Here is an 18,700-nt window from a genome sequence, read left to right as displayed (position 1 = left end):
TATAATTCAGTTTATTGGTATCATAAACCAATATGTAGTATTTAAAAATCACACTAATGAAAACATATGGTTTCTCACATAAGCCAATATACTTGATTTGCCTGCCAGTTGTTTACCTATGATTCACCAACATATACACAACACAAAGGAATTTTAAACCAGCATACTGCATTCAGACCAAAGTATATTTTGTGAAATAGTGTAGTGTGCTCAAAAGGCACATCCAGTATGCTTCATACATGAAAATCTTTGCTATGTGAACTACTGTGGTTGATATAAAGCAATCTGTATTAATGTAAGGCAATCAAATGTTGAATATTTTGGCACATCATATTGTGCTGACTGCTGCCACAATAGGTAGCCAACTGATCACAGCGGCCAGTGGGAGCAACTGTCATTATTTTATGGGGAGCCAAAAAATTGATGCAATGTTGTGGGGTCCTCCATGCACTTCTGGTCCACCCTACTTAAGAACTGGCAGCACAATGGGAGAGTCCTACCAAAGGGATGCACCAAGGCAGACAGCCAAGGATATTCCCTCCAAGAGCCTTTATAACATTTAAAAATATTACAATAGTAGATCTTCTTAGACACAGACCCCATTTCTGGCACAGTGGGGGCAGTAACTACATGGTGCTGGGCATGTGCCCACTTACTGAGAATTCGTGCAAAGCCAAAGTCACAGAGCTTGATGATGCCCTGCTTTGTGAGGAGGATATTCTCTGGTTTTACATCCCTGTGAATACACTGAAAAACATAACAAAAACCTGGTGAGTCCACCTGCAATCATCAAAAGACATGAAATGACAGTACACTTCTCACACTGTCTTTGGCTGCATTCACACAACTGTCATTGTACTCGCTGCTCATTATTGCAGTGCTATCAAAGTTATACTTCACAAACTACATATTACTGTTGGGACACAATCATAATAATAATAATAATCTTTATTTGGATATAAAATATCCTTAAAAGAACACCACAATGATGCTAACAACAGTACACATTATTAGGTAAAAAACGAACCAGTAAACAACAATAGTTAAATGAAAATCTTCCAAATAGCGTTAGCGTGTTCCTATTACATATGGGTAATTAAAAAGCACGATCAGTGTAGCTTTAAACAAAAAATTAAAACAGGAAAGGTTTGTAATACCGACAGTTGACAATGTTAGGCTTGTAAAAGCAATCTAATGTTCATCAAATAGCTGCAGGTTTTAAAAAATATAAAATCAGATAAAACTTAGCAGCAACACATCTATAGCAGCGGGTTGTGTAAAAATGCAGTCAAATAAAAACAGTCTTAGCAGCTTAGAAATAAAGTGCAATTTGATTTAAACTATTGCTTAAGAGAAGAGGCATGCATAAAGGAACAATATGCAGAGCGTATGTAGGTTCTGAGGCCTATATTTAAGGCTATATTTTCAGGGTTTATTGCTGCAATAATTGCCTGTCTACAGGTCCAAATACCCAACCTGTTCCACTCCGTTTTCAATTTGCGTCTGAGCTGTGACATAAGGGCGGGGCAAAGGCAGACCACGTACTCCAAGGTTTCAGCCGTCTTACCGCACCCTCTGCACAATAAAACTCCTGACATGCGACGCCAAGAGGGCAAATCTTTTTGAAATTACCAGTCGCCCAATCTAATAGCCATGAAACTAAGTTTTAAATAGAGGGAGTAAGTGCACGACAGATAGATAGCGGGAGATAGCCGGCGATAAGACTTCATAACTGCCCATGCATGTCTGCGTTTGGCAAAATGGGCTTTGCCAATAATAAGGGAGCTCAATCTGACACATTTCTTAATGCAGGATTTAAATGCAGTAGTGCTGAGGTTGAGGGCCCATAGGTCGCCCGCAGACATTTCGCGGATGGAGTCTTTAAAAAGGCGTCGATAAGAGCCCCCTGGATTTTTCTCTGAGATGTCTAGCCAGACTAGTGACTCTAGTGAGCCTGTGTCTGCTTGTCTACGTTTATGGCAGAGGTTTAAATACGAGCCAATGTTAGAGATTCATAGTTTAATAAGCCCAGTTCTAATCTGATCTGGGCGGCAGATGCATTTTTTGGCAAATGGAGGACTTTTTTATAAATTTTAGTCACGTGTTGGTTTAGGGTGATGTTTAAATTACCCCTGAAAATCTCAATGCTATATGACAAAGACGGCCCAATTTTTGCTCCCATAACTTCTAATAAAGGTGATAGACTTGGGCCAGACACATTTTTTGAGAGCTTAAAGAGGGTCACCTGTAGGATCATGGCTTTTACTGATAACTCACTACGCTGTTTGACAAAGTTACCCCTAGAGTCAAAATTAACTCCTAAGTATTTGTAGGTGCCTCCTGTCGCAAGGCTCATATTGTTATACGACCAGCCAGTGCCGACGTTGCGTTTTCTACCAAAGGTTATCACTTTGGTTTTCTTTAGATTAACCTCTAATTGATTCGCGGTGGTGTAATTGTATAATTTGTCCAAGAGCCTTTGCAACCCCACCCGTGTAAAACTAAAGAGAACCTAGTCGTCACCGTACAGAAGATTGCTTATTGGCGAACCACCCAACTTGGGTGGATGACTATTTGTTTCATTTAGAGCAGCCTACAAGTCTGCTATGAACAGATTAAAAAGAAGAGGGGCCAGCACACATCCCTGTTTGACACCTCTAGTTGTCATGATTTTCCGGGAGAGATGTGTGCCGGACCCCAACTTCACTTGGACCCATGTGCCTGAGTGTAATTGAACAATCGCCTCCAAGAGTTTTTCCGGGATCCCCCATTTGTTTAGCTTTTCCCATAGAACAGCCCAGGGAACCCGGTCGAAGGCGGCTTTAACATTGACAAATCAACAAAAAACAGCCCTGGATGTGGAGCATTCTTTGTCAACAATTAAAGACAATGCCAATAAGTTAGTCAGAGTGCCAGATTTCGTGGTAAAACTGGTTTGATTCATTGGAATCAAGTTGTTCTGTTCCGCACATGATCTCAGCTCCTTCAAAAGAATGCCTGCATAGTGCTTAGCCTCTATGTCCAAGAGAGCTATTAGTCTGTAATTGTTTGGAGAGGAGTGGGAGCCTGATTTGTAGATTGGATGAATTATTGCGCCACGCCAAGAGTCCGGAATGTTTGAGGTTCTAAAAGCGAAGTTGAAAAGGTAATTTAGGTGTCCTGACCAAAAAACTACGTTTGATTTAAAAAGGGTCTGTGGTAGGCCATTTGGGCCAGGAGCTCCGTCCGATCTTGCTTTTAACAAAACGTTGGTGACAGTTTCTTGGGTGATCTGCAGGACATCGCTGCGTGGTTCCAAACAGTCAGTGGCAAACTGCAGCTCTTGCTCTGGCTTGTTTCCGTCGGGTTAGGAGCGCATATTTCTAAAGACACTATTCCCTCTGGAGACCTAAAGAGGTCTGTAAGGAAGGCAGACCAGTTGGCTTCTTGAATGTTTGCTGACCCAGAGCTGCATGAGCTTGAGTTGTAGCGGTTGATAAAAGCCCAGAATTTTCTTGCGTTTTGGTTTTTACTCTCCCATATTAGTTTGCACCAGAATTGACTTTGGTGGTGTCTTTTATCTTTTTGTATGGCCTGCCTAAATGATTTTTGAGCAGTTTTGTACACATTTAGATGCTTGTTGTTTCCTGGGGATTTCGTAAGGACCCGCAAGGCATTGTTTCCGGATTTCTTCAGCACCCTCGTTTGGTTTGAGATTGAGAACTGGCGACTGGAAGAAGCCTTGTGGAGATGCTGTTTGGCTGGAAAAAGAGTTGTAACCAGAGCGTCGACCATGCAACAGTGGGAGAAGGCGCCGGGTCAATTCTGCCCGTTATAAGAGTCAGACTTGCCTTCATAACATTAGGGCTTATGTCTTCACTCCATCTTAGGTGCTTCAAATTTTCAGTGTACGTTCCTGTACATGTTGTTGGGGCTGGTATGTAATACTCTGGCTTTACATGGAGGGTAACAGTCTGGGGGCGGTGGTCGCTTTCCGTTCGAGGTAGAATACTGAAGTCGCCCAGGTGTTTGAGCAGGGCTAAGTTGCGAATGGTATAATCTAAGTAAGATTGTTTGCGAACATTTGTCCAGGTCCATTTTGGTAGAATATCATTCATTGATCTGCCATTCAATACCAGAAATCCAGCACTATGAAGTTGCAGCACTCACAGTTCTCCCAGACCGCAGTGTGCTTGTTTTGGTGGATTGGACTGTGCTTCTGCCACAGTAAGTGTGAATGGCAAGAGCCCTTCGTGGTCAGCTGTATTGCCCTGAAAGAGGTTGGTGTTACAGTCTCCTGAAACTATACAGTCAGAATAAGGTTGATCCACGCCCAGGTCGCACACAATTTTTATTAGGCGGGTTAGATGGGCCTTTTTTGTGTGCGTACTTGGGTTAATGTAGATGTTGAGAAGTAAAAGTGGACGTTGTTTGCTCCATGAGTCGGTTGCCTATAGACACTGCACCCGCATCCTGTGGGCCTCCTATGTCCTAACCTTCATTAGTCCAGTGTAGGCCCAGCGATTCCCAAGGCCCTAGGCCTTACCATTGTTCGTGACGTGGTACTTATACCACTTTTTTAATATATGGTTTGAGTGACCACCCGGCCTATCCATAATAGTACAACTTTTTCTATGTTATGTTAAGTTCTTTGTTTAACGCTTGTGCTTCTGTGCTCATATAGAGTATAGGGGATTATTCTAGAAATAAATACATATATTTTATAATTCACATGCCCTCTTGAGTTTAGCCTAAGACTGCTTTTGTCCATGTTACCCCTAGCATAGCTGGTCTATAAGGTTGACTTACAACCAATCACCACAAGGGTCGTTTGGACTGGTGCAAGGTGCTCACTAGAATTAGTGATCATCATATACCAGGCCAACGTCTCACAGGTTGTGTTGTGGTGACTGTGGTCATTGATGTAATTGGTGCATTGGGTTCGACCCTTAGTGTTTCAGTAGCAGGCTGAGGCTCCAGTGCCACGGCTTCAGCAGATGTGGTGTTACGATCGTGACTATAAACAAAAATCTGTTGGCAGGCACTTGAAATTAAGTCAGCCTTAGGTGGACTTTGATTGGGGGTTGTTGACGTTGGTGGTGATTGTAAAACACTTAAGACTTTTTTATTGGCTGCATTTGCAAACAACGGAAATAGTTTGGGGGGATCGACTGTTGGGTTTAGTCTTAATTTGTTTCTTTGTTTGTGCTGACGTTTGCGCTCTCTCTTGCTGCGTGGAAGCTGGGGAGCAGGGATTGTTTCAGGGTTGGGGACGGCGGCAACGGGAGAGTTAACGAGCAACCCTGCCGCATAGGTCCCAATACAGTGTGTTTGCCCGCTTGCCGACCCAACTTTTGTGGCTGGGGATGGAAAATGGAGTGTAGTACAAGACCTCTCAAACTAAATTCTATAAATTCTATCAGTGATTGCTTGCTGTCTCCTGGTACCGAATATACAGTAAAATTGTTTCAGATTCCTGCAGAAGCACAGTGTTTTACGGTGATTGATTAGTGTCAATCATTTTTCGTAATACCTCCTCATGAGGATAGCCAATATCTCTTTGTTTTCAGATTTGCCAGTAGAAATTTGGTTTGATGTAGGATTCCAGAAGGATATATAGAAAGTCCTTCAATTTTCTCCCAAATCCTGAAAAAAAGAATCTGGAAAGTTTAAATATGACTTCTGTCTCAGTGATAGTGCAATATAGATATGGTCTGTAACAAGCAGATAAAATAAGAGAGGGCTGTAACCTTGAAGCCACTGCCTTGCTAAACCATCTAGCTGAAAATGGGTATAAAGTGTTTCCTACAAAATTACAGTATTGTCAGGAAGCAGTGATTTATTTGTGATACCAGATTGAGACAGGAGTAAGGAAGCTGTAAAAAGAATGCATTTCTGTGATACTGAAAATGAGCCCACCAAAAACACAGAGGATCTTTCTAGGGATTGTTGGCTACTGTTGTGTGGGTATTCTAAACTTTACTCTGACTGCAACGCCTTTACAGAGGCTAACTCACAGTGAAGCAAGGGTTCTGCTGTCTTAGTGAAATGAATGTTTGTGAGCTATCATGGAGCCCATTCACAGCTTGTGTAGCCCGCTGTAAAAAACGTAGGATCTGCTGTCATGGTTACCCCCACTTTTTGCTTGATGTCAATGTGTTTTGAAGTACTTATGTACATTCACAATTGACTACTGTGTACCCTTGTAAGTCCCTAGTATATGGTACTAAGGTACCCAGGGCATAGGTACACCAAGGGGCTACCATGGGCTGCAGCATGTATTGTGCCACCCATTGGAGTCCACTTAAACTGTGAATGCAGGCCTGACATTTCAGTCTGTGCAAGTTAGTGCTACCACCTCTCACGACAGATGTACGTTTTCTTATATCTGAGGTCACTGTACTTTAAACCTAAAAGTCACCCCTATGGCAGTCTGTTCAGTCCTGATGGCAGGGTGCTTGGTTACAAGTGTGAGGATGCTACTGCATGAGCAGGACACCCCTACAAACCCCGGAGTAAATTATCCAGCCTTTGTAAGTGCGGTCAGCCATTTTGATACATATAGTGGACATCAGTCATTACGAGATGTCTAACTAAATAGTTTGGGTATTCAACATGTTGGAATCATACCCAATACCAATTCCAGTGTTGGAAGTTTGATCCCATATACCTGGGGAGCTCCCTAGGGTACCACCCTGTACTCCCAGTAATAGCCTTTCAGGGTCTGACAGCAAGCTTATGCTGCTGCCAACCACAGGAATGCTTCTGCCCTCCTGCTGCTGAGCCAAGCTCGAGCAGGGAAATGTGGTACAATAGGTTTACGGGTACAGGGAGGTGTGACCACCTCCCAGACAGGACTTAGTGTATTTGGCTGGGGTGGGGGAACTTGCCAGTGGCACCAGACTGCTTTGAGGGGCACATTTGGTGCCCTCCGGGCATACTCCAGTTTGAGCCAGTTCACGGAGCCCCTGACTCCCGCTCTGGCTTGGAACTGGACAAAGGACATATGAGTATCCTCCCCTCAGTCCAGGCCCTTCTCTGGGAGGGAACCCCAAGTTATCCCAACCCTTTCCTTAGGGTATTTAAGGGCTTACCTGTGGTTGGTTCCTCAGATTCATCTTGGGACAAGACTCAACCCTGAAACCACGCCGCTCTTCGATCGCCTGGAAACTTGGGCTTCGTTGGATTTTGTCTAGAACCCAAACCGCACCAAGGAAGTCTCCTGCTGCTCCTGGTCTCGCTGTTCTCCAGAGATCTTCAGGCTACATTAAGCTCCAGCCTCCGGCCTCCGGCCTCCAGCATGTATTCCCTCCAAGATTAGCACCCTCACTGCATCCTCTGTACCATGGGCCTTCATCTTAAGTGAGTTGCTTGAGGTCCTCTTGCAACTCCTGTGCCATCTGCCTGCAGGTCCCCCTGAAGGTCTTCTCCTGCTTCAGTGGGCACCCCAACTTGCTCATGGCCTGCTTTGAATCTGCTACTGTTAGGATGTCCCATGGACGTTGCTGGTCCCAAAGTTGCTCTTCTTTCGCTTTCCACACCAGTTGCAGCAACTAAGGCTTGTTGGCGCTCCTGCCAGACACTGACCTCCTAGCCACTGACATGCAATGTGGGACAGCTTGTGCACGGCTCCTATACTTCTTCAGAATCGCCTGGCCCTCATGGTTGCAGAGACAAGGTCACCCTGAACTCTTCAGAACCTCCGACATTGGTAGACATTGTGTCTTCATGCCTCCTGGTCACATCTGAGTGGCATAGGCTCTGTCCCTCTCTGCTTACAGGTTCTTCTCCTCCCAAATCCATCTTTGGATTGCATCAGACTATTTTCTGAACTTCTCCAAAAGGCCTTTTCTTCCTAATCTCCCAGTGTTGTCTACGGAGGTTTCCAACGTCTCTTCACCCGTAAGTACCTGGCTTCCCTGGTGTCAGTAACCTGGTTCCTGGGGTATTCCCGCCCTCCAAGGAAACTCGTTAGGGTCCTCTGGAAAGGGTACTTCTTCTTGAAAACTGCAACCACAACTTCACCGTTGACTTACATTGGACATGCGGCTTTGTTTCCATACTGCATCCAGCCTCTGTAAGGTTGCGGGGTACATACATTGGGTTGGTCCTTGTGTCCCCAGTTCCTCTCAGTCTCCTGGTCCTAGTCCTATTCTTAGTTGCAGTTTGCATCACTCTTTTTAGGTATATGGTTTGGTCTCCCCTGGAGACCACTGTATTTTGTGCTTAGTTACCTGATCGCATTTGAAGTATTTTGTGCATTGTGTTGATTTCACTGGGAAGGAATATACCAATGTGTTAGTGAGTGTTGTGTAATAAATAGAAGTATTTTTATATAAACACCGTATGGTTCTTTTTCATTTAACTTACACCCTAAGAATAAACTGGTGAAACAAGCATGCTTAACAGGCCTTCAAGATAAGCCTGAAGATTGCTCTCCACAGGTGCCACTTTGGGAGCTTTCTATAGTTATTAAACATAGGGTTGCCTGGATTAGTGCAAGGTGCACCACTTGAATAAGTGTGCACCATATACTATGCCTGCCTCCTACACACAACTTCTCTAGGAATGCCAAATTAAGAGAATTGTTTTTATTTATTCTGTCATGAGAGAGACAGAATAAATGAGAGAGATGCTTAGTGCTCACAAGGAATCACAGGGGAGGGCGAACCCCATTGCATATGTGTCTGCTACACTGAATGCAGTGTCCACTGCACTCCTGGGGTGAATGAAAAGCATTGCAGCTACTTGATTGTCAACTATGCACAGTGAGACTATTGTGATGGGAAACACACTTATTGTGCTGTTTTCACAATCAGTTGAGACATTGCTGCCCCATACACACACACTGAGCATCTAACAAATAGTTGTTTGACTAAATATGACAAGATTATACTGACAGCAGAAAACATTTCAATCAAACACTGCAGTACTTAAATTCTGAAACAGTGATGAAAGTGACCATGATTGCATTGATGTGACAGAATTATGTACCAAACCAAGACCAGAAATTAAAGATGTACCAATTGAATAAAGTCAATTTGATTTTATTTGTTGATGGTTACTGTCTGAGAGACGATTATGGAACTCTCCGAGCAGCATATGAAGTTTGCACAATATCGTATATTGTGGAAGCATCAGACTTGTGTAATGTAAATTTAGCACAAGTGGCAGAATTAATTGCAATTATCAAGCTGAATAATCAATGGATTGAATCGTACAATCTTTACAAATAACTAATACGGTTTTGGAGTGGTCCATGGTTTTGGACAATTCTGGTCATAAACAGGTTTCTTGACATCCCCTATCATCCCCATTAACATGGGCCACAAGTTCTAGTTTTGTTAGAAAATTGTGGTTTCCAGAGAAGGTTGCTGTTGTTAAATGATTTACACACAAGAGTAGAGAGGACATGGTGTAAAGTTCTTAAAGACAAGGAACATGTAGGTAAAGATTAGCACAGAGGTTTATTCATTTACACCTCAGCCATCTCCAGCCAGTCAGCAACTGACTCTAAGAGAATGCAAATCATATCAAACAATGTTCTATGTTCTATAGAACCTTGCACGAGGAACAGGGAGAATACAATACCACACATCTCCCTTCTAATGATAAACAAAGAGAAATATGCAGTTTTATAATACAAATACCAAAGTAACAAATCTTAACATGGAATAGGGAGAGGAGAATACGACACATGGTGTAGCAGGGATTCCGTTCCTACACAGAACTGTGCATAGAGGCTTAGGACCTCAATGAATTAGGGTGTGCCAAAACTCACCTTAGTACCCAAAATCCCCTACCAGACTAGCAGCAGCGACTCATTGGTTCTTCGTCCTATAGCAAAACCCCCAATGATTAGTCAACCCAGAACATGAAACTTAGGATACCTCAGGTGATGTGGAAAACAAGAAAACTCTTTTGTTACACTCTCATATCAGTCCAGAAAAGGGAGTAAATGAGACATGAGCAAGTTTGAAATGTTTATTTCTAACGCTGTGATCTCAAGCGCAGCATCTTAGCAAATACAAGCAGACATATTATCAGAATCAATACTGTCAGCATAGTTACTATTCCATAAAATACAAAAGGAGAAATCATGTTACAATGCTAATGGAAACAGATTGAATATACACCTATATTTCACCCTCCCTTGCTAGTGGTTATTTTATAACTAATAGAATGTCTCATAGGCTTAGATAGGCGGCTCCATACCTCTGGCACTTAGCAGAAGTGGATCACATCGAATTCTGCACAAGCGCTCAGCATACAAATATTCTCCAAGTGTCTATGATCATGCCTACACAGTGCATTATTAAACGCGCCAATATCCAAGCTGGCCACAGCTGCAGGTGTGTTATGGCTAGAATGTGCGCTGATCATTTCGAACAACAGACACAGTGTCCGAGATAACCTTGACTGTCTAGGCACTCACTGTACAGACAAAACTAACGAGGCAGTTTAGAAATGCAGAAAAACAGCTTTCTTTCTCATGTGAAGCAAAATACTTGGCCTTCTCTAAACAATAGCGCAAGTGCGTGCGATGTGCAAAGCAGAGCAGGAAAGTAAAATGGCATTTAAACTTCATGATAAACCCATGATAACTTAACACTGTGTGAATGTACGGGTCATCCCCATGACAATGGTTTCAGCAAGAAATAATATTGCAGAAGCGGTGAAAAAGTACTGTGATCTTGGGTCTTGTACATTGGGAATACATTAAAACGACTGTGAAAATATATTGTGAATAATGTCTTGTCTATATCAGCTCAGTCACTTGAGGAGTTGAGGGAACCGCAGAACGGGGTGCCAGAGAATGAAAAGAAAGGATGGGAAAAGCAGGTTGTTCAACAGATGTGAATGCGGTATAGACATCCATGGATAAAAATAGTTTTACTTCATTTCATGTTGTTACAATTGGTAAGGTATCTTCCTGGACCTACACATGTAGGATATGAGAGTCTGTAGTCACTGTTTAAGAAATGTTGGTTTAATCCACAATTCAGAGTTGTTGCAGATGGACTTTGTCAACAGTGTATTACCTGCCAGCAGATCAATGTTGGGAGGACGCCAAAAGTTATAATGAGTCATATAAGGAATTCAGAAGAATTTCACAAGATTACAGATACATTTTGTTGTGATGATACCATGTAATAGACTAGGATATGCCTTAGGGCCTGTTTTCGGGGGACTGGTTACTCTGTCACAAAAGTGACGGATATGATATCCGCCAAAATATAAATCCCATAATTTCCTATGGGATTTATATTTCGGCGGCCGGGGTATCCGTCACCATTTTGACAGAATAACCCATCCCTGAAATCTAAATCAGGCCCTTAGTAATTGTCTGTTTGTTTAGCAAGTGGGTTTTAACATACTAAACTAGGAAATGTGATGCACTCACTGTAGGTGAACATTTGTTGAGGGAGTTGATCCATATTTTCAGTTTGCCAAATTCTTTAGAATCAGATAGGGGAACTCATTTTAAAAAGGAGCTTGTGAGGGTTCTTTGCATGGCACTAAAGGTGGCACAGAAGTTTCATTTTGGATATTACCCAGAAGCATCAGGAGTTCCAGAGTTAGCCAATGGTACCTTAAAAGCAGAGTTAGTAAAGGTATGTGCATCAATGATATTAAAATGGTCAGATGCCCTTCCCTTGGTGATGTTGAGTATGAAGAGCATCCCACCAAGACTATCAATTTACCTAATCTTGAGTTTCTGATGTATTGTGCAATTTGGATTCCTGGTGTCCTTTCAGGTGTATTAGTGAATATAACTAACAATTTAGTTCTGGATTACTGAAAGAGTTTGACTGATCTAGTAGACTCTATCCCATGCTAGGAGAATTTGGCTGCACCTTCAGCAGGTGGAGAATCATGCCATGTCCTAGAGCCTGGAGACTAGGTAGTGGTGAGATAGAACTACCTGGATTGAAGGGGCGTTAACAAATAATTTTGGTGAAAAATACTGCTGTGAAGTATAGAGGCTTGTCACAATGGTCCCACACATCTCACATAAAGAGAATGAAGTCTACAGATGAAGAGGTGGTGATACAAACCAATAATTCCCAGAGTCAAGCTCTAGTTCGCTACATGGATCCAGAGGGGGGCAGAACAGAGAGGAGAATAAGAACAAGAAGAACAAAAGAAAGAAAATAAGAAAACCAATCCTTAGAAATTCGAATTAAAGAAACATCAAGAACAGTTCATTGTGCAAATCATGAGACACATGAAGATGAAAACGAAACAAATCTGACTGAACCTGATTGGTCTGAAAGTGCGAGAGAAAGAAGAATAGCACTGCAGAAAGTAACAGATCTGAAGGATGAAGATTCTAAAAAGTCTAATATCAGAAGATCAACAAGAGTAAGAGTACCAAGCAAGAAGTACACTGCACCTGAATGAACATACTTGATGAAGAGTGAACCAGAGGAAAGAGACATTTACCTGAGAGACTATTGATTTCTGTTGAAAGAACGTCCATGAATAGTTGTTAACTAAGAATGATAGTGATCTATTTTTTAATTTTAATTTTTTATTTCAAACAGAAAGATTATCACAATGAGTACACCTTGATTTGCTAGTCAACAATGCAAATTAGCGTAATTTAAATATATATTAATGACAGACGTTTGACATGTGTTGGAGAAAAAAAAAAAGGAAAGATTATCCAAAGGGGAAAATCAAGAACATTGCATAAGACAAAGAAGTATTAACTTAAAGTTGCACAATCTTCTCCAACCAATTGATAATCGGAGAATATATTTTTAGCCCCCATACTTGTTTCTTTCGGCCCGCCCTTTATAGACAGAAGATTCTATATTGTATAGCCCTAGAATCCTTAATCTCCAGTTAGCGAATGTAGGAGCGTCTGGGCTGATCCATTGGGAGGTTATACATAGCCTTAAAACAGGCATAGCAATAAATAGGAAACTAGTGTCTGCACTCCCACGAAGTTCTCCTGCTTTGTCCCCTTAAACTCCCCGAATTATCAGCTCGGAGGTAAGTATTACGGGTGCAGCTAAAATCAAATTTAGAAAGTGACTTATGTCCTTCAAAAAAATTCCCAAACTGGGACAGGAAAAAAACATGTGCGGAGTGTCAGCGCCCTGTAGCCTGCATCGATTGCATGAGCTTCCCAGGGGGCGGGCCCTTTTAGAAGTTTTGGCTGAGGTATAGTATCAGTCGAAAACCGACATTAAATGCTGTGTTTTCAGACTGCCAGACAAAAGTACACGGTTGGCGAGTTCCAGCGTTGTTTCCAGATTTATCTATCTATTTTTTCCTAGTTTCCGCTCCCAACTAGCATTTTAAGATTTTAGGTCATCAGGGAGGTTAGGTTAGGTTAGGTTAATGACATTTGTTAAGCGCATGGTTGCACAGAGAACAGTGCGTCCCCGCGCTGACAGCCCTATCTACATCTCATCAGCTGGATCACAGAAGGAGTGTCTGGCCTCCTATGCTGAAGTTAGCTTGGGGAAAAGGTGGGTTTTCAGCCTCTGTCTGAACCTGGTTTCAGACAGCTCCATCCTCAAATCGATGGGTAGGTTATTCCAATCATTGCTGGCATGGTGTCTAAAGGAACGACCTCCCATCCTAGCTCTATGTATCCGAGGCGCCACTAAAAGCATGCTGCCCATCGACCTCAGGAGACGTGAGGGACGATAGACAGGAAGCAGGTCCTGGAGATATGGAGGTGCTTTTTTGTGAGCTATACGGTGGGTTATACACATAGTTTTAAATTTGATTCGTTCCTTTATTGGGAGCCAGTGGAGGGAGCGTAATGCATGTTTCCCAGAGGCTCTCCTAGGGAGGTTAAGGACCAGCCTAGCAGCTGCGTTCTGGACGCGTTGTAACTGTGCTAGGCCTTTTTTGCTAAGTCCGCATAGAAGGGAATTCCCATAGTCTAAGTGGGAAGTGACCAAGGCATGTACCATAGTTTTTCTGGAGCTGGGGGGCAAAAGGTCCAGGACTTTCCTCAGGACCTTCAGGAGTCCATAGCATTTTCCGGCAACCTTCCCAACATGGTTGGTGTATGCTAGCTTAGAGTCGAGAAGGAAGCCAAGGTTTTTGACTGTGTCTACTGGGGCCGGGACCAAGCCCGGTTCCGTGGGCCACCAGGCAGAGGTCCAAATGGAAGGGCAGGGGCCTACGATAAGAACTTCCGTCTTGTTGCCATTGAGGCGGAGACAGTTCTGTTTCATCCAGCCGTCAAGTGCTACCAAGCAGGCCGAGAAATTCTCAGCGTCCACAACTGGATCACGGGATAGATTGATCACCAGTTGTGTGTCGTCTGCATAAGAGACTATTGCAACACCATATGACTCCACCAACTTGGCAAGGGGTTCCATGTACAGATTAAATAGAGTGGGGCTCAGGATCGAGCTCTGAGGAACCCCTTGCCTGAGACATCTTACACTGGATTTATATGGTGGGCAGTGCACTTGAAATCTCCTGTTGTTGAGGAAGGAGACCAGCCACTCATGTGCAGGACCGGATATTCCCTTTTCATTTAGGCGGTCCAGTAATACGGGGTGTGATACGGTATCAAACGCCGCACTTAAGTCCAATAGGACCAGTGCAGCCGTGTGACCCTCGTCCGCCTTACTTCGCAGCAGTTCTGTCGATAGGAGTAGGGCAGTCTCTGTCGAGTGTTTAGCTCCGCCAATAGCGCCTGATAAATTGCCCCAATCTGTGGTTGTCTACATAATATTTCTATTAAACTAATTGGGTCCAAATTCCCCTTTGAAGCATTTAGTCTGGGGCCTAAGAAACCGGGTATTTGTAGAAATTTAAAAAAAAGTCCCCCTAGGAAGACCAGCTTTTTCCTGTAGAGATATAAATGATGTCAATTTCCCTTCGTGGCTTAGGTCACCTAAAACGGTAATTCCTACGTTGCCCCAGCAAAATGTAATCCTGTCCTGGAATATGGTTGGCAGAAGACCACTAGCTGAAAGAGGAGTATATGCATTGATATTAGGTATCTTGAATCTGCATCTGGTTTTTTTCCACACAAAATAGGCAGATTGTACTATTTTAAATTTTGTTTTTTTGTAGTAGCTAGGTTCCAAGGTTTTAACTAGCCTTTGTCGAGCCTCACATCTTAGAAGCATCTCATATATTAAAGGACAGATTGCCTTTGATATAGCTGTATTATTAGTCACCAATATTTCCATGTGCTGCAATAGCGCAGCCCAATGGTATAGTAAAAAATGTGGTATTCCCCAGCCACCCCTTAATCTAGGAAGAGTCATCCACTTGAATGCTCTTCTGGGCCTCCGATAACCCCAAATGAACCTAAAACAGATCCTTTCAATTTTGTTAATACAGAATGTGGGGATTGTTAATGGGATTGTTCGAAAGAAATTGAGGAAAGATGGACATTTTGATAACATTGCAATGGCCAAATAATGATAGGTGTAGATAGTCTAATCTTACCAAAGAATCACTAACAGTATGAATCGCCGGTAAGATGTTAAGTTCCGGGATATGTTCTACGACTGCTGTTAATCTAGCCCCCAGATAGGTAGCTTCTGATACAATTGGAATATCTGCTGGAGGAGAGTTATCTGCATGTAGACATTGCGTTTTATCAACATTTAGTTTGTAGCCCGATATTGTACTGTACTGCTTTGCGTGTACCTCCTCGGCTGGGAAAGCTAGTCTTAGGTTGCTGGTGAAGATAGCAAGGTCATCTGCATATTCCAATGCTTTGTAGTTAATATTATTGTTGATTTTAACAGGATCAATGTTAATGTCTCCTTCAAGTTTGTCTAGAAAAGGTGTCAATATATAATGAGAATATCAATGGGGTACAAGGACAGCCCTGCCTTGTTCCTCTGCTGATGTTAAAAAATTGCGAGGATTGCCCTGAGATTTGGATAGCAGCTTCTGTTGTTGTATAGAAAGCTTGAATTGCTTGAATAAATTCGGGAGTGAAACCCTTTAATTGTAAAACAGACCAAAGGAACTGCCAGGAGACCCTGTCTAACGCTTTTTCAGCATCTAACATGATCATCCCAAGCGGTGATCCAGTGACCTGCGCCCAGTCGAAGAGAGCAACTGCTCTCTTGACATGATCTGTGGTATCTCGCCCGAGGATAAACCTGTGTTGTCTGATGGATAACAAGGGGGTTATGACTTTGCCCAGTCTTGAAGCAAAAAATGTTGAGTATATTTTATTATCCTCCGTGATAAGTGTTATCGGCCTATAAGATGCAGGTTTGAGTTCAGGTTTACTCTTTTTCTTGAACACTACAATAGTAGTCTTTTGCCAAGATTTGGGAGTCTGACCCCGTTCAGCAAGTTGGAATAAAGATGTTAATATAGGATGTAGCGTCTGACGGAATGTCCTAAAAAACTACAGGGGGATCCTGTCCAGCCTGACTGCTTTTCCCAAAGCTAAAGATCTGTTAGCTACCTCAATTTCATCCCAGGTAATTGGGGTGTTAAGAACCTCATTTTGTTCAGGTGTAATTTTCCCTGTGTTTAATTCATTTAAAAATTCCATAATACTGCCAGTAGGTACTTTCCCTTCTGCAGTATATAATTGGTGATAGATATCTTGAAATACCCTAAGGATTTCTGACGGAGTGTCTAGTATCTGACCTTGTGAAACTTGGATTTTGCCTATGCCATTAGCGATCACCCTTTTGTGAATACCTTTGGCCAATAGCTTCCCAGTATTTTCCACCAGCTCATAAATATCTGATCTGTGCTGTATATATTTTGCAGCGATCTCTTCAGCATAATATAGATGAATTTTGGATTTAATAGCGGAGATTAGATGTTGACATTCGTCAATGTTTTGAGCAGTGCTAATTTTCCTTATAAACTCGGTCTCTGCAAGCATTAACTCATCCATCCAACCCTTAATCTTAGCCCTGACCGTCTTTTGTTGGTGCAATGAAAAGCTCAGTGTTTTCCACATAAGGTGGCTTTGAACGCGTCCCATACAATGATTTCGGGAGCGGTACCCTTGTTAATATTGAAAAAATCCACAATCCATTCGACCATGTGTTTACAATAAGCTTCATCTAATAAAAGTTTCTTATCAAAGGTCCATGTTTGAATATTCCTTGAAAGCTCTCTGAATGGAATTTCCACAATTAGCGGGTTATGGTCAGATATAATCTTTGGATATAGTTCAATATTAATATTTCCTGCTATTTGATATGAGCAAAAAAGTAGTCCAGCCAAACAAATTTGTTGTGTGGTGCATAAAAAAAGGTAGACCCTGGCTCTCCAGATCTGTGTCTGTGCCATATATCCACTGATCTATGTTCCCTAACTAGACCCTGCAAGGCTTTAAATGTTCTGTTTATCCTGCCTGGATATGTCGTATTGCCGGCTAGATTAAAACTACTCTCTAGATGAATATTAAAATCTCTGCAAAGAACTAGCTGGGATAGCCATGCAGCTATTTCAATATTAATATAATTACAAGTTTCAGGATCGTCTAAATTTGAGCCGTACAGAGAACAGATTGTAAAGAGTGAGTCTTTGACATCTGCTTCTAAGATCACCCAGCGCCCCCATTGGTCCTCCTTCTTCCGTTTACAGGTTATAGCTCAGTGTTTTGCAAGAATTGCAACCCCACGGGTAAAAGTGCCTTGGCGAGTGCAGCCCAATAGGTCAAGACCGGTATCTCTAAGCCAGTTTTGTTTGCTCCAAGAAATATGTGTTTCTTGTACACATAGAACCTCTATTTGCATATATCTAATTATTTTGGCAAATAGATTCAGTTTTTTACGGTCGTTAAGCCCACATATATTAATGGAGCAAATACGTAATTTGTCCCTACCCATTTTCAGTATTGGGAAATTGTGTGTTCGCTGACCTGAAAGCATTGTGCTCGTGATCCAAGTGAATTTTTAAAACAGCAGGATACGATGTTGAAAATGTGTCGCTATTTAACTGAAGGTGTACATACTGAGTATAAAGATTAGTCATCCCTGGTGCTCCCCACCCCATGCTCCCCTCCCCCTGAGAGTCCCTTCCCCCTACCCCGACATGTCCCTCCCCTACCCCCCAATTCTTGAGGCATAGGGACCAGCTGTCCCTGGTGTTGTAGAGTGGGTCCACCCTCTACCCTGACTGAACCTCTCCCCCTCCGTGTTACCGAAATTTGTTCTGGGAAAGGATCAGAACATATTGATTATGCAGGGAAAAAAAGATAATAATAGAAAGAAAAGAGAGGTCTACAAATATATAATGTCCTGCTTATTCTCCCTTAACAGAAAAAGTAAGTAGGCTTTCCTAATCTCTATTTTCAATACCCTCGCAGTCCTATAATGAGGACAAAAATTCCTGCGCTTGAACCTCAGATTGAAAAAAACCCTTAGAAATGACTTTCAGTTTAGCAGGATTAAGTAGGAAGATTAAGTAGGAAGACCTGAGTGCCCTTAGCCTGAAATGCCGACATTAGTTGCCCCAAAAGCCATCTTTTTTCAACAGTAACCTGGCAAAAATCAGGCCTGACGAAGAAATCACACCCCTTGGCTGGCCGTTTCCTGTCTGGTCTGGCCAGATCATACAGGGCTTCCCTAGCTAAGAAAATATATAGGCATATAAGGATGGCACGTGGTCTGCTGTCCAACTGTCCTCCAGTCTTCTTGCGTAGGTTAAAAGGGAAGCAGTGGGCCCTCTGAAGTTATATTTCCCAATGTTTAAGTTCCAGAAAGAGTTTGATCACAAATTGTCGGACGTCACCACCCTCTTT

At 42.5% G+C, this 18,700-nt stretch overlaps 1 protein-coding gene across 1 annotated transcript in view; it reads right to left on the bottom strand.

The window, feature by feature from the left end:
- Positions 1 to 18,700, bottom strand: part of LOC147685432 (cyclin-dependent kinase-like 4) — an 892,274-nt gene that overhangs the window by 513,709 nt on the left and 359,865 nt on the right. The window contains exon 5 of the mRNA XM_086941335.1: positions 657 to 747. Within this exon, the coding sequence (XP_086797461.1) occupies positions 657 to 747 (91 nt within the window). The remainder of the gene's footprint in view (positions 1 to 656; positions 748 to 18,700) is intronic.

Source organism: Lissotriton vulgaris, chromosome 10 (genome assembly GCF_964263255.1).
Source record: "Lissotriton vulgaris chromosome 10, aLisVul1.2, whole genome shotgun sequence".
In the NCBI taxonomy this organism is placed as follows: domain Eukaryota; kingdom Metazoa; phylum Chordata; class Amphibia; order Caudata; family Salamandridae; genus Lissotriton; species Lissotriton vulgaris.
The sequence above is the reverse complement of the archived record's forward strand: the minus strand, read 5'-3'. Positions and strand labels throughout refer to the sequence as shown.